This window comes from Chaetura pelagica, unplaced genomic scaffold (assembly GCF_000747805.2).
Source record: "Chaetura pelagica isolate M959 unplaced genomic scaffold, ChaPel_1.0 scaffold656, whole genome shotgun sequence".
Classification (NCBI taxonomy): Eukaryota; Metazoa; Chordata; class Aves; order Apodiformes; family Apodidae; genus Chaetura; species Chaetura pelagica.
In genome coordinates, this window is record NW_009953577.1 from 23,434 (window position 1) to 37,748 (window position 14,315).

General features: G+C 52.4%; 1 protein-coding gene across 1 annotated transcript in view; it reads right to left on the reverse strand.

The window, feature by feature from the left end:
* Positions 1-8,071: 8,071 nt before the first annotated feature.
* LMX1A (LIM homeobox transcription factor 1, alpha) overlaps positions 8,072-14,315 on the reverse strand; it is a 43,845-nt gene continuing 37,601 nt past the window's right edge. The window contains exons 3-8 of the mRNA XM_009999707.1: positions 14,161-14,315; positions 9,635-9,804; positions 9,418-9,495; positions 9,235-9,304; positions 8,934-9,104; positions 8,072-8,232 (exon numbers count right to left, since the gene is read on the reverse strand). The exon at positions 14,161-14,315 is cut by the window's right edge and continues 66 nt beyond it. Coding sequence (XP_009998009.1) covers positions 8,072-8,232; positions 8,934-9,104; positions 9,235-9,304; positions 9,418-9,495; positions 9,635-9,804; positions 14,161-14,315 — 805 coding nt within the window. The remainder of the gene's footprint in view (positions 8,233-8,933; positions 9,105-9,234; positions 9,305-9,417; positions 9,496-9,634; positions 9,805-14,160) is intronic.

The window sequence follows — 14,315 nt, forward strand, 5'->3', positions numbered from 1 at the left end:
GCACACCACAGATTTGAGGCCATCCTAAGGAGGGCTGAAAAAAAAAAAAATGCAGCATCTCCTCTGCTTATTCATATTTCACAGGGAAGCTCTTCCCTGCCAGCTCCAGCCCTGGCCAAACACACTCTCCACCAGGCGCTTCTGTCAATCCCTCCAACAAAAGCCAGCACTGCCACAAACATTTGTGAGCTCCTCACGAGCTCCTGGCTGGAGGTGAGCTGGTCAGACCAGCAGCAGGGTTTTTATTTTGAGGAAAGGAAAGGGAAAAAAAAAGTCAGGGAAACAGCTGTTAAACTGCAGGGATAATCAATTAGGAGGCAATTTCATCATCTTGAATAAGCTTGCTTGCACTTAAAAGCTTTCTGAAGGAAGTGATTGGCCTCTAATTTATGGGAACTGTGAAGGCCAGGGAAGAGGCAAAGCAGCTCAGTTTGCACAACCACTTCTGGGGCTATAGGTCCCACCACTGTTGTCCAACACATTGGCAACACCTTTGAGGACAGCATCTGCCTTCATGCTTCTTCACACCTTACCAAAGGCTCAGTGATCCTTTTCTTTGGATTCGATGTCCCTTCCCCATCTCACACTCCCAGATGACCCAGCTTGGCATGGAAAAGCCACTGGTCAAACATCCATGAGAAGGTTCTCCTTCCCAGCCATTGGCTGCAGAGCATGGCCATGGACAGCCAAGTAGTGTTGACAATTGGCCCTATTTCTCATCCCTGACATTTGAGGATCAAAACAGGCTTTCAGATGGGTCAGACTGCCTCTCCTTAGGCCTCCTGGCCTTTTGTCTTACCAAGGAAATGACTGCCTCATCTCTCCCAGCCACCTTGGTCCCCCCTTTTTCAGATGAGCTGCTCTGTCATGTTTGTTGCTGTCCTTTAACCACTGTGTCTTGCCTGAGCTTCTCCATGTCTCCAGCTCTCCCACCCCAGCCTTTGCCCCATGGGATGAGGCTTCACATACCCCAGCCCCCAGGTCTTCTACTGGCAGTGCTGGGATGTCACCGCTCCTTCCTCACTCCTCCACCTACTCCAGGAGGAGACTGAGCAGCCAACAGTCAGTTACAGCTTCTGGCAGGCTTCAGCTAATCCTTTTGGAAGGGTTTCACCAGACTCCTCTTCCCTAACTCCTCAGGGCCTCTCCAGTTACTTCCCAAATACCTACATGTACTCAGCTACAGAGCCAAACCCTCCGACCCCGGGACACCAGCTCAAGGTTGTCAGGACAACATAATCAGCCACCCAAGGCACAGGCGTTACGTTACAGCTCTAGTTCCATGATCTCATGCTATAGTTTCCATACGGTCCCTGCCTCCTACAGCAAACGGGTGGTTGCTCACTGTTTCCCCATCTTCTCCTCACTCTGTGAGCAGCCCCAGGGCCCTCTGTGCTCACATATTATCTTGGGCTTGAGTTGAGCACAGACTCGTTTCCTCACAGACGCTCTTGGGAAAGCACGGAGAAGGCTGAGAATCCACGGACACCTCCCTGCACAGCCCCTCTGCTCCAGGGCAGATGATATTGCATCCACACCACAAGGAACAGAGGCAAGAGGAACGCCAGAGCAGCTGGGGGCCAGCCAGCTTCACAGCTCTGATCTGAGATACCACAGCTCAGCTCTCCAGAGCTCCAATCCTGCCCAGGCTCTCTAAGAATCCTAAATAAGAACGGTCAGAAAAAGGTCTGTAGCTCTTCTTGAAGCCACCAAGTTGATAAGGATCCTAGGGCACTGCTGCTGGGGTTCACCACCAGCTCCCTATTTCCATGCCACAGGGTCTGCCTGCCTCCTGCCACCGATTTACTCTGCCCTGAGCCAGTGACTCAACCCACCAAGCATCCCTCTGAATGAGCCCCCTGTTCTCAGGGTCATCAGAGGAGAAATCTGATCTCCCCTCTGAAGCAGCAGCTCAGAAGGCCCGAGGCAGTGGGAATCTGCTGTTCCTCACCGAAAGTGCTGTCAGTATTTGATCACTTGGAGTGTTTTGACATGGCTTGCAGTTGGATATGCTTGTCCTCAGCCTGTGAACTTACACACATCAACCAGGCCAGCACACCAGCCTCCCCATCAGTGTCTAGGAGGTCTACAGCTGACAAGATAACCTTTTCATGACCAACACGTTGCCACTCAGAGGAACGCAGACAAGAATTTGGCCCGATCTCCAACAAGATAAGAAGCTATTATTCACCTTTTTTGCACCTGAAGAGCTTCTAAGCCTTCTCCTGCTTTTCCATTGCAAATCTTTGTCATTTCATAAAGACTTTTTTTTAATAGAATGAGCCTTTCATGCACATGATGAGCAGTGGAAGAAAAGATTTAGTAAATGCAACCCACAGATTTGGACAGCTGGTGTTACCTGAGATCTTGCTCACAGACCTACCATAAGGCCAAAGCACTTGTCCTCCGTGGCCTGAGCCCCATCACGTGTCACAAGACACGTTTTCTAATGATGGGTGACACTTTGTGCCCAGAACAGCATCAGTGTAGATATCAGACATCTGGCAAATTATTTCACTCTGGAAAGGTGACAGAAGCAACCAAAGCTTTTGTCTTTCACCACCAAAAAACCCAGCATTTGCTACCTCCCATGTCCAGTTCTAGGAAAAGACCTTGCCTGTGGCTTTGCTGGGATTCATCTGTAGCTCAGATGTGCAGGAAAAAGAGCCACTGATGTGGGTGCATAAGAAACTCTCCTGCAGGCTTTTCTTTACAGATGAGTACATGCCCACATCACAAAAGAAAGCAGCCCCCACCCTGCAAATAGCCTGTGCAGGAAGGAGCTGGGGAGGTGACTGTGCACATGGACACCCACACTGCACCAAGCTCTTCTTTGCTAGGCAAGTTGTCCACTTTGGGGTGTCCAAATCTCAGCTGGCAGGAGTCAGCACAACTCCACTGGCTTCAGGTACATGCTGAACCCAGCCATTTTGAGCAAGACAAAGATCCAACCCTTCAACTAGAGCTGGTTTTCCTAGGCAGTATCTGCTACCAAGGTGACATGTTCCAGGAAGGTTGCTTGCTCCAGCTCCTATCTGTGCACTACAAGACTCCCACAAATACCATCAAGACTTAAATCTCTACATGCAAACCCAGCCAGTATTGGTCAATGCCATTTTCAGCTTCCAGTCTGCATCTGCCACAATCTGCCTGTATGATCCATTCACAAAAAAAAGCAAGTTAATTAACATAGTATCACTCAGAGCTAGCTCGTTCCTGGCTATCAATATCATCTAATCAGTGTCCTCAACTGAAAAGTAATCTCTGACTGGATCTTTCCTTGGCCACCAAGCAGGGCCCAAACAGAGGGGGCTTTGTTTTGAGTCACTAGAGACACAAAGGTCAGCTCCCAACCTTTCCTGGCATTGCCCTTGCCTTGGAGAGCAAGGTAGAGCCTGTTTTCATGTCAGACCTTGTTCTTTTCTTCCTGGCTTTAACAAGAAGATATCCTTTGTCCTAGCAGTTGCTCCCCAGGCCAAGAGCAGGCTCAGCCATGGAACACAACATGGCAAAGCAGCACCATGGAAGCACATCCAAGGGGGGAACAGTCCTGAACACAGCAAACCCACCACCTGCGGGCATCCAACAACCCACCTGGCCTGACAAGGAATCACATAGTGACTCCATCACCTGCAGAAGATAAGGCCCAGCCAGTTCTGCTTTGGCAGGATCCATCCACACCCTGAAATAAGGCACCACAGAATATGAAACCCAGATGACAGGAGGACCCACATCTGCTACTGCACCACTGCAAGTTGGACTTGTGTTGGGGCTGTGTCATGCACACAGGCCAACTTGTAGAAGGAGGACAGGTTTAAGACCCTGAATTCTGCTGATTTTACTAGACCAAGATCTACCCCATTCCATAACACTGATCCTTCCCCAAAATTACATACTGTGTATAATAATTCTATACATATACACACATATATCTTGACATACTGTTATTACAGCATGCCATTACATTTTTGCAAGATTTTAAAAGTAGGAAACCAATCTGTATGACATAGATTTTATGGGGCTTTTATTCCAGGGGAAGTAATTTGGTAAGTGTAAATTGATAGTTAGGCTGATGGAAAGCCAGACTGATGTAGGTGAATATTTTTCAAATGGGAGATGGCTGTGGGTGGGGAAGACAAACTTTTTCTCTTTAAAAGAGCCTTTAAACATTATCTTTTTAAAGAAACATCCAAGTGAGGGGAATTTTTAAGGCAATTTTAATAACCATTAACGAAAACACCAATTTTTCTATTTCAAGCCTCAGCAGCTCCTCCACACCACACATACTCCACCTCCCAACAGATCTTCCCCCTTCACACGTCCCCATCTCCAGCCACCAGTGACCATCAGCTCACACCAGCCCAGATCCCTTCTGCTCCAATATCACCAGCCAGCACAAAGCCCAGTGACAGAGAAACCCCCAGCCATAATTTCCCCAAACTACCCATGCCAGGACAGGTCCAACCCTTTTCCCTGCTGCTGTAGAGCCTTCCTGTGACAAAATCTATAAGGTAGGACTTTGCCCTTCCATGTCATTCACCCAGAAATCAGATTTGGAGACAACCAACTAAAAAACTTATGCCAAGCTAACGTTAGCAAACACTAGAGCTTATAGCAGGCACCACCCTTGTGGTTTGCAAGAGTAAAGTGCACACAAACACAAGTCTCTACAAAGACATTCCCCAACAGGTCATTCCCTTTTAGGAAGAGTAAGGACTTCAGAAACACAGCAAAACTTACACACAAGCACCTGCCCTGCTGTCCTTCACAAACCCATCTTCAATCAGGAGAGGCAGCTTCCCAGGGTTTATCTTCTCACCTCCTCCCAAAACCAGCCAGCCTGTGAATCCTGCTTTTATAGGGTTGTACCCTCCCTCCTGCATCACCTTCACCTGGTGACTCACTAATTACATCCCAAATGAGCAAGCAGGTGTTTCTGCTTAACGTTAAGACCTTGCAGCTCAATACACCTGGTTTAATTCTCCATGGAAAGCCTTCTCCTGCCTGTGAGATATTTATCCAGGCTTGTTTCAGTGCTTTTGCAGTTTATGTTTGAGGCAACAGAAGCCAGATAAGGGCTCAGAGATGTTTTGTAATCAAAATGTTATTGTTGAGAGGAAATAGAGCCCGTGCAATGATTAAAAATAAGTCTTCATTTGGGGGAGCACAGGGAAACATTCTGCTGCAGGATGTCCAAGAGCACAGTCCTGGGCAGTTTGGGTCAGGCCCAGCACCCTGTCTCAAGACACAACTGGGTGACTAGAGCAAACTGGTCATTGGTGGGCTGGAGCTGCTGGGGCTTCTGCAGCAGTTGCCATTCAAAGGGTCAGATGGTATGTTCTTCTGTCCTGAAATGGAGCAAAACCCCAAACCAACCCAAGAAAACCAGGCTGTTCCTAGGAAACTACATCTTGCAAGATAAACCCCACAAGTTTTCTTCATGCAGAGAACTTCTTGTTTTGAACACTTCAGGCAATGAGTTGTGGACCCCCATCCCCAAGCTGGTGGCACCAGCACTTATTCATGGAACATCTCCATGTCACAGAACTGCAATAAGAGCAACTTCTCTTGGGAAATACCCACCTGTATCTTCTAGGCAGTCCTAACATGGAGCTGCCCACTGCCCTGCCGTGGAGGGCTGGGTTTCATGGATAAGTGATAGTCCAGCTGAGAGCCCTTGTGGGGTAACCTGGCCTGCAGAAATGCTTTCCCACTCCTGCAGTCCCCCTGCCCTGGAGGAGGATGAATGCCTCCAAGACATGCTCTGCTCAGGGAGCTGAAATGGCAACCAGGGATGTGAGCTCTGCAAGGTGTTTTAAGGCAAAAGCTCATGCATTTGGGAAAATGTTTTTCTAGTAACCTGGCTGTCCTGGCTTCTCCAGCTCTCCTTCAGTGCTGAGAGCACAGGAACACTGCGCAGAGGTGTAAACATGAGGCAGAGGTTTCTGGTACAAACACACATGAGCCCATGCAGAGAGCTGGCAAACACGCAAAATACTTCTTTTTGCCCATCCTTTCTGGAAGATCCCTCTTTGTTGTCAAGAAGGTTGCCTGGCCTCCCTTTCTCTTTTGGCATTTTGGCTGGGAGTCACCTCCACTGCCTGCAGGTGCCTGCAAGTCCGTGGTTCACAGCTGAGCTGTGCTCAGTAGAGGGCCCCAGCAAGCTCCTAGACTGATGTATCACCTTCCAGATCCATCAGCCTTTGTCCATTAGTCACAGAGGACCCTCAAGAACCAGTATTTCATATCAAAACCCCAAGGAGTAGAAGCTTCCCTCGGGGTCTCACCATACCCTACCCGGACACCTTGTCAACTTTGGAGATGATTCAAACCCTTCCCCAGTGGGACACCACACACAAGAAGAGACCAGACTTTTTGGTTCAGTTGGGTTTTTTTTTCCAGATATTTTTTTCATCTTTTTAATTTCATCTTGGTACGTGATTTCCAACAGTGTGTTGGCATCTCCCACCAGGCCAGCCATCTCCAGACCCTGCTACATTCAGTGTCAGGCTGCATGGTGGCAACGAGCCAGTGTTCTGAGCCTCACGGGCACTCACATGTCTTTACAGGTTGTCACACATCATTTGTGAACAGCAGCACAAAAGGACACAACGCATGAAAACGAGAGTGAGGATGAGGTGAGGGTCAGCTGAAGGCTTGACCCTAAGGAGAACTTTTCCCAGGTTCCCATGCAGGGATGAAGCTGAGCATGGGGTGGGAAATGCAGGGCTCTCCCTCCCTTCTTCACCTGAGGGGTGGCCAGACAGGTTGCAGTGTTTTCCAGAGCCAGGACAGCAGCTCATATTGGTTTAGCACCCACACTGGAGGGTACAGGACAGGGTGCTGGTGGAGACTGGATAGGTCCTGCCATGGGAAGGAGAGAGGTGACACAGAGAAGTAGAACTGAGCCCCGATAGGCCAGGATGTCCACCAACTCCAGCAGCATCATCCACCCCACACTGACCTCCTGGACATTTCCAGTGGTGGGGACAGGACCTGGCCACCATGCTGTCCCCATCAATCTGCTGGCAGAGGAGCAGGTCCCTGGAGCTAGGTCTGCTTTGGGTTTCAACTGCACCTCCAAACCAGTGGGGCAACCTGAGAGCACCAAAAATAACCAACCCCAAAACCCAGACCTACCACCTGAACCGAACTGACGGTTCCTTTTCCCTGCCACTGGGCTTTTGCAACCTAAACATAACGTTTATAAAAAGTAAAATTATTTCATCTTATAACTTAAGTGCATTGAGTTATTTCCTTAAATATGGTTCACGCTGAAAATAAAGTTACTTTTGCTGTACAGTAAATTTCTGATAGACTTCGAAATAAACTTTGTTGATACAATCTGGCCAGCGTGGCTGCGCAGCGTGGCACCCACAGCCACCCAGCTCAGCACACACACACACACACATGTGTGACACACACACACACACACACACGTGTGTGACACACACACACACACTCACTCATGGCCCCAGGGATGACCCTCAGGGTTTCTAGCTTTCTATATTCACACGGGAACATCTATCTCCAGGTCCCTGTGTTTAAACAGCGAGCACTCGAGCTGGCTGAGGGAACAGAGGGAAAACCCCTCAGGAAGGTTCTCCCCGTGTTGCCCCCCAAGCATTGTCAGCTTTTCAAATTTCAAAGCCTGGCTGATGCTGCAGGTCCCCCTCCCCATGAAGGTCAGCAGTTTGATTTTTCCTCCACTTGGACTGAAGGTGGTCCAGAGGGGATATGGCACTAGGATGCTCCCGTGGGAAGAGCTTCCCCCTCCCCCCTGGTCTTTCCCCCTGCTGAAACAAGAAATTTGGTTCCTCATTTGAAATTTGAAAACCCACTAGCCAGCTGCAAAAACCACTCCTGTCCCTAATCCTAGGTTCCTAAGAGAAACATGAAACTATGCAACCCATAACTTAACTCGCTCCTTGGGAATCCCAAGCTACAACATATTGTTTGACAGCATCCCAGCAGTGTCACTTCCCCCTCCCTCCCACCCCTGGGGGCTCTGCAGCCCCTCCTGAGGCAGCACAACGGCATCGGCTGCCCCGTGCTGGGGACCAGGCCACACTCAGGAGGTGAAGTAGGAGTTCTGCATGGAGTAGAGGTGGTCGATGGGGTTCCCCACTCGTGCCTGGAGTGCTCCCGCGTCCGCCGTGGCAAGGAAACAGTCACCCAGGTTGCTCAGTGAGGTATCATCGCTATCCAAGTCATGGAAAAGGGGCTCGGCACCTTTGGAAGCAGGGAAGGGGAAGAAGAGCTTCAGAACATGCTCCCTCCTCCAGCACCTTGACAATGTCTGGTACTCCCAGCTTTTCATACAATCACAGACTGGTTTTAGTTGGAAGGGGCCTGAAAGATCACCTAGTTCCAACCCCCCTTACATGCTCAGCTCCCACTAGACCAGGTTGCTCCAAGCCCCATCCAACCTGGCCTTGAAAACTTGCAGAGATGAGGCAGCCTCTGGGCAACCTGGGCCAGTGTCTCACCACCCTCGCAGTGAAGAATTTCTTCCTAATACCTAATTTAAATCTCTTCTCTTTCAGTTTCAAATGGTTCACACTCATCCTATCACTCCATGGCCCTTGTAAAAAGTGCTTCTGCAGCTTCCCTGTAGCCCCTTCAGGTACTGGAAGATACCTGAGGGGTACCTGAGCAGGCTCTAAGGTTTCCCCAGACCCTTCTCTTCTCCAGGCTGAACAACTCTAATTCTCTCAGCCTGTCTTCACAGAAGGCCTCCAGCCCTCTGATCAACATCATGGCCCCTCTCTGGGCTTGCTCCAATAGGTCCACGTTCTTATGTTGGAGGTTTTTTGGACATGTAAGGATTTAGGGAAGAGGGGCCTGCTCTCTTCCCAGAAATTGCAGCACCTACCTCCCCACCATGGCTCATCATGCCCAGAGAAAGCAAGAGGCAAACCCCAGAGCCTTACCATAGGGGTGCATGTGATCTCCTGGCATCTGTGGTGGGGTGAGCCCTTGCCGGAAGGGGTCAGAGCCGTAGACACTCTGCTCCATGCCCAGCAGCTGCTGGGGTGGGGGTAGAGCAGTGTAGGGGTTCAGCATCCCCTCCAGCCCTGTGCTGCTGCTGCCATTTGTCTGGGCTGGAAGACAAGAGCAAGTCATTGGCACCGTTGGGGTGCTGGTTTTCTGGGGGGGTCCAACTCTCTTCGGAAGCCCAGGAGAGAGCTGGGAAATGGGGAGTCCCTGAGTGCAGGGAGGGCTGGGGGATACCTGAGCTCAGGCGCTGTGTGTTTTGCTGATCCTGCTGCTGCTGCTGCTGCCTCCTGGCAAGCTTCTTCATCTGTGCAAGAAGAAAATGGGGAAAAATGGGGTGCAATCATCCCCCAACCAGAGGGAGGAGGGAGGGGAGCCCTGGCACTGGCTGCTGGTGGTGGGCTACCCCCATTCACCCACCTTTGCTCGCTGGTTCTGAAACCAGACCTGCACCACACGGACACTCAGCCCCGTCTCGGCCGCCAGTGTCTCCCGCACCTTGGAGAGGAACAACAGTGGTGTCTCAGCCCTCTTGGCTTCTCAGGGGCACTTTAGGAGGGGGGGGAGCAGCCAGGAGAAGTCCTTGGCAGTAGCCAGGACATTCCTTGGAGCTGAGCACAGGCCCTTCTCCCCATACCTTCCTGCAGGGCTTGGAGGAGACCTCAAACGATGCCTTGAACGCCCTCCGCTGCTGCGTGGTCAGGATTGTCCGGGGTCTCTTGGGCCGCTTGTGATCCTTCCCATCCTCAGCACCCTTCCCCGAGGCTTGGCCCAGTTTGCAGATGCTATCCTCATCATCACTTTTGCCTAAGGGGAGGAGGAAAAAGAAAAAAAAAAGCAGGTCCTTTACAGACAACGGGCCAGGCACAGCATTTTTCCAGCTTGTCCCAAATAGTCTGGGGGACTACAAGAAGCTGACATCGGTTGGGATCTCCTGGTGAACATGTGCAAGGAGCCGAGGTTTGGGGCTGGCTGACCCATGGCAGCTCAAAGAAGGGGACAGCCGTTGTGGCTCAAGAGTCTGGGGTCACTCAGCCAGCAGATGTGATTTTTGGTTCTTCATTTCCCCCACCAGTCTGAGCAGCTGCATGCCCCTTGTAAAAAGGAGCAACTTTTCCCCTATATGTCCCCTTTCCAGGGAGATTTAAATCTCCCTGGACACAAGCCCAGGCTGCTTCAGGCTTCACCCCTTGGGTACTCGCTGTGATGTGCTGCTCTGTGGCATTCCCAGGCACTGGTGTGTCTCTCCTGGCTCCTCTCTGCTGCTCGGAGCCACAGGGATATGAGCTGCTCCGGGAAAGCAGGCAGCACGTCCCTGCCTCTTACCGGCCCTCCCCATTTACCGCATCACACCCGTGTCCATGACCTCGCTTGCTCAGCTGGCATGGGAGGGCTCTAATGTGGGTTTGACAGCACAGATCCTTCCCTCTCACAAGCCATAAATCACTTACAGCCTTTTCCAGAAAGCTCCTCCACCATCCACTTAGGAATTGATAACAGAGCTGAGGTGCTGGTTTGATGCAGATGCAGGTTGGTTGGCCTGAGTCCCACCCTGGAGCTGCTGTGTCTCCAGGAGATGGGGATGCACCAGGGGGTCATGAGCCTGGCCCAGAGTTCATGGCTAAAGCAGGTCAAGTCCTGTCCCCTGACAGGTGCTAATAATGAATCACACACATCCAAAAAATGTAAATCCAATGGCAGCCCAGTTGGGAATGGGGAAAGAACAGGAGCGGATCTCTGGGGTGAGGAGAGGCAGTGATCCCAGCAGAGGAGCAAGGATGCTCTTGGATACCAGTTACCTCTTCCCTCCATGTTGCTGGGTTCCCTCCTGGGCTCACCAGCCAATACAGACACCTGCCCTGCAGGGAGGGCTGTGACAGGGAGGGAGCTGGGTGCTGGCCCCTGTGAGCCAGAGCCTCCCTGCTGCTGCAGGCTCCCCACTCACTCATGTCACACCCACATGCCCAAGGCAGCAGCAGCAGCAGCCAAGGGAAAGACAAACTGCTGTTTCCCGGTGTGTCCCAACACAAGGGATGAATAAAGCAGTAAGTCTGAGAGCCCCAGCGTTGGGTTGCCCCAGGGTGTGGAGTCTCTGATGGCTAATGGGGTTGAGCAGCGGCCACTGCTGCCACTTTCTCGATGCCAGCACGAGCAAGGAGGAACATCAACCAACATTTTGGTGCCTGAACCCCTGTGCACCCCAACATGAGGTGAGTGCCCCAGTCCCCCCCAGGCTGTGAGGGGCAGAGCCCTGCAGGGGGGAGCCAGAGGCTCATGGGCTCCATCAACCAAATGATGCTCAAAACCCATGCCAAGAGGGAAAACCCACTCAAAGCAGACCCCCCAGCCCTCCCCCCTCCCCCAACACCTGCTCCCCAAATCCCTCCCAGTGTCAAAGGCAAAGAAGGAAAAGCGAAGCCAGATTTGGCGGGGAATTACTTTTAATTAACTCTCCTTTTCCAGCCTTTCCCCACCGAGGAGGGGGCGCGGGGGGGAGAGAAATTAATGAGTGTCTGGGGCTGCCCCTGACGTCACCTGGGAAGGGGCCGGGGCGATGGATATTGTGCTGTGTGCCCTCGCTCCGACCCGCTGAGCCCACATCCCGCCGCCGGGGCCGGGACATTCCTCGCTCAGGAGGATTTAGGGAGAGGAGAAACGTTAGGACGCTTTTAATTGGAAAGCGGGGTCCTCTTTCAGAGGGGCTTGTTTACTTAGGCTGGGTGGCGGGGGCTCGAGGGAGGCAGTAATTGAAGCGAGGGTTTGGGAGATTACGGGCAACATATGGCTTGCTTTTTATCTGCACTTTCTCATAAAGTGGCCCTTGGCTGGGAGGGGGGGGCTACAAAGCAGCACGGGGGGGACAGGGGAGAGGCTGCACAAGCATAGCACGAGCTGCTGGTGAAGGGCATCAGGGTCTGGTGCCAGAGTGAGGACAGCCCTCTGCACCCCCCAGCATGGCGGGGGTCCCTGGGGAGACGCAAGCAGGAGAGGGCAAAGCCACATCATCGTGCTGAGCACCCCCACTTGGGTTGGCCCCTGCCATGCCACTGTCCCCAGAGCCACGTGGCAAACTGTCGGTGGCCACCGAAAGCAGGCAGGGATGGTGGAGTTAAGCTATGGGGTCTGTGGGGAGACACAAAGGGCCAGGAGTCCCCAGGTCTAGGGGTTTCCAGGAGCTGCTGGGGGCTTCGGGTTGGGTTTCCAACCAGCCAAGGGGTTGCTGTGCCCTTTTGACTTCCACGCTGTATCCCTCGGGTTTCAGCTGGAGTTTCCACCAAAATAAGTCTTTCCCCTGGAGGTTTTTGCTCACTGAAGCTCTTGGTTTGGCTGGAGCCCCTGGCAGCAGAGCTGGACCACGGGCCGATGAGTCGCTGGGGAGCAATAGCTCCCCAACCTTTCCCAAACTGCCCTTTTCCCCCACTAGGAATGAACCCAAACAGTTGTGGCCGATTCACTTATTTTCCTGCATGATGTCTCCTCATTGGTTCCTATTTTAACTGAACGAGTTTGCACAGCCCAGAAGGAAAAAATAGTAATTCTTCACTCAATTAAGGACTTTCCCAGGGCTAAGGCAAGACCCAGCGCCAGCATGACAGATCCTGCATCTCTCCTGCTTCTCCAGCTCCTCCAGCACTGGACCATTACTCACCAGCCCCCTTCCGCCACCTCCTCCCATGGCCTCACTTTATTTTTTAAATATCATCACTGTGGTTTGGGAGGAGGATTTTTCTTCTGAGTGAGCAGACTTGTGGAGCTTGGACAGAGCCAGCCCCAGGCAACGCAGCAAAGCCAGACCCTTGCTGCAGAGGAGCATGATACTCAAGAGAAACATGAGTTTTGGGGCAATTTTTGCTCCATCCCCACCAAAACTATCCCCCACGCATCTTCTCCCAGATGCAGCATCACCTACACCTGGCAGTGAGCACCTGGCTTTGCTGTGTCCATGACCTGCCCTACTTCACCCCTTAACAACCCCCTCCCCTATGGACTCATCATCCTGATTTCTATGTGGCTTTTTTTCAATGCAGTGCTTTGCTGCAGCAGGGAAAAGACAGGTCCAGCCCAGCTTGCCAGCAGTCCTTTTTGGAGCACAGGATTTCAAAGGCAATTCCTTCCCTCCATAAAGCAGATTTTCCCCCCAATGAGGGTTTTTAAGAGCCGAGCAACCCACAGGCACAACGTGGGGCCTGGCAGGGCTCTGTGGGGACAGTGTTAACATGAGCATTTCTGCTCACAGATCATCCCCACCCCCCTTGGCCCCCGTGGCTGGACTTCCTTACTAAAATTGTTTTCCTGGGAAACATTCGCTTCTGATTTGCAGATGACTGTAGATGAATATTTTAATGTGGACCTGATGCTCTGGGCAAGCTCACCCGGCAGTGACACCCTGGCTGGGGCAGGACACCAGCTCCCTGCCCACTCCCAGCTGTGGTGCCCCCTCTTCTGCAGCCTCTCTTGCCTCCACCACGTCCCCGCAGTGTCCCCATGCCAGGTCTGCAGCCACACTCTGGCCATCAACCACCTGGGAAGCTGCTGGGGACACAAGATGCGCAGGCTCCTTTCTGCCAGCTCATGTTTTAGCTCCGTGCCTCAGTTTCCCCTCAGGGTTAAGAAGGGTGGCTGGAGCAGCTCACTCGTTGCACTCAGCCTTGCCAGAGTCCCAGGCAGGGGTGGTGAGGCACAGGGAAGGGACACAGAAGCTTCATCCCAAGGCACTCAGTAGGATGCTTGGGACTGTGATTTTCTTTTTAGGAAGAAAACTCTCAGTAACAGTGTATTTATACCAGGGGCAGCTCTTCCACCTCTCTGGGCAAGGGAGTGGGAAATGTCACCTTCAGCCAGCATGGCTATCCCTCCTGTGCCCAGGGAGGGACACTCCTGGGGATGGGGCACTGCTGCCCTGCACAGGCCAGGAGCACAAACCCTCAGAGAAAGCAGACGGGATGGTCCCCAGAGCATCCTGCAGCCCCTCTGCTGCTGAGGGTCCCTCACCACCGAGCTGGGAGACGCTCTGGCTGGAGAACACAACCATGCTCATAGAGCCTTTCCCTTCGGACCATGGGGCAGAGAGCCCAAAACCTCATCTCCAGACCTCACCCTGCTGGCAGGGGGGCCTCGGAGCAGGAGCAGCCAGGGAGACGCCGGGCGCGGGCGGCCCCTTACCAGAATCCGACAGAGCCGGGCTCACCAAGCTCAGCAGCTCCCGCTCCTTCTCGTAGTCTCCCTTACAGAGGAGCTGTCCCTCCTTCAGCACGAACTCGTCGCCCTTCTGCAGCCGCCGCTCGCAGACGCAGCAGCAGAAACAGCGCACGTGATAG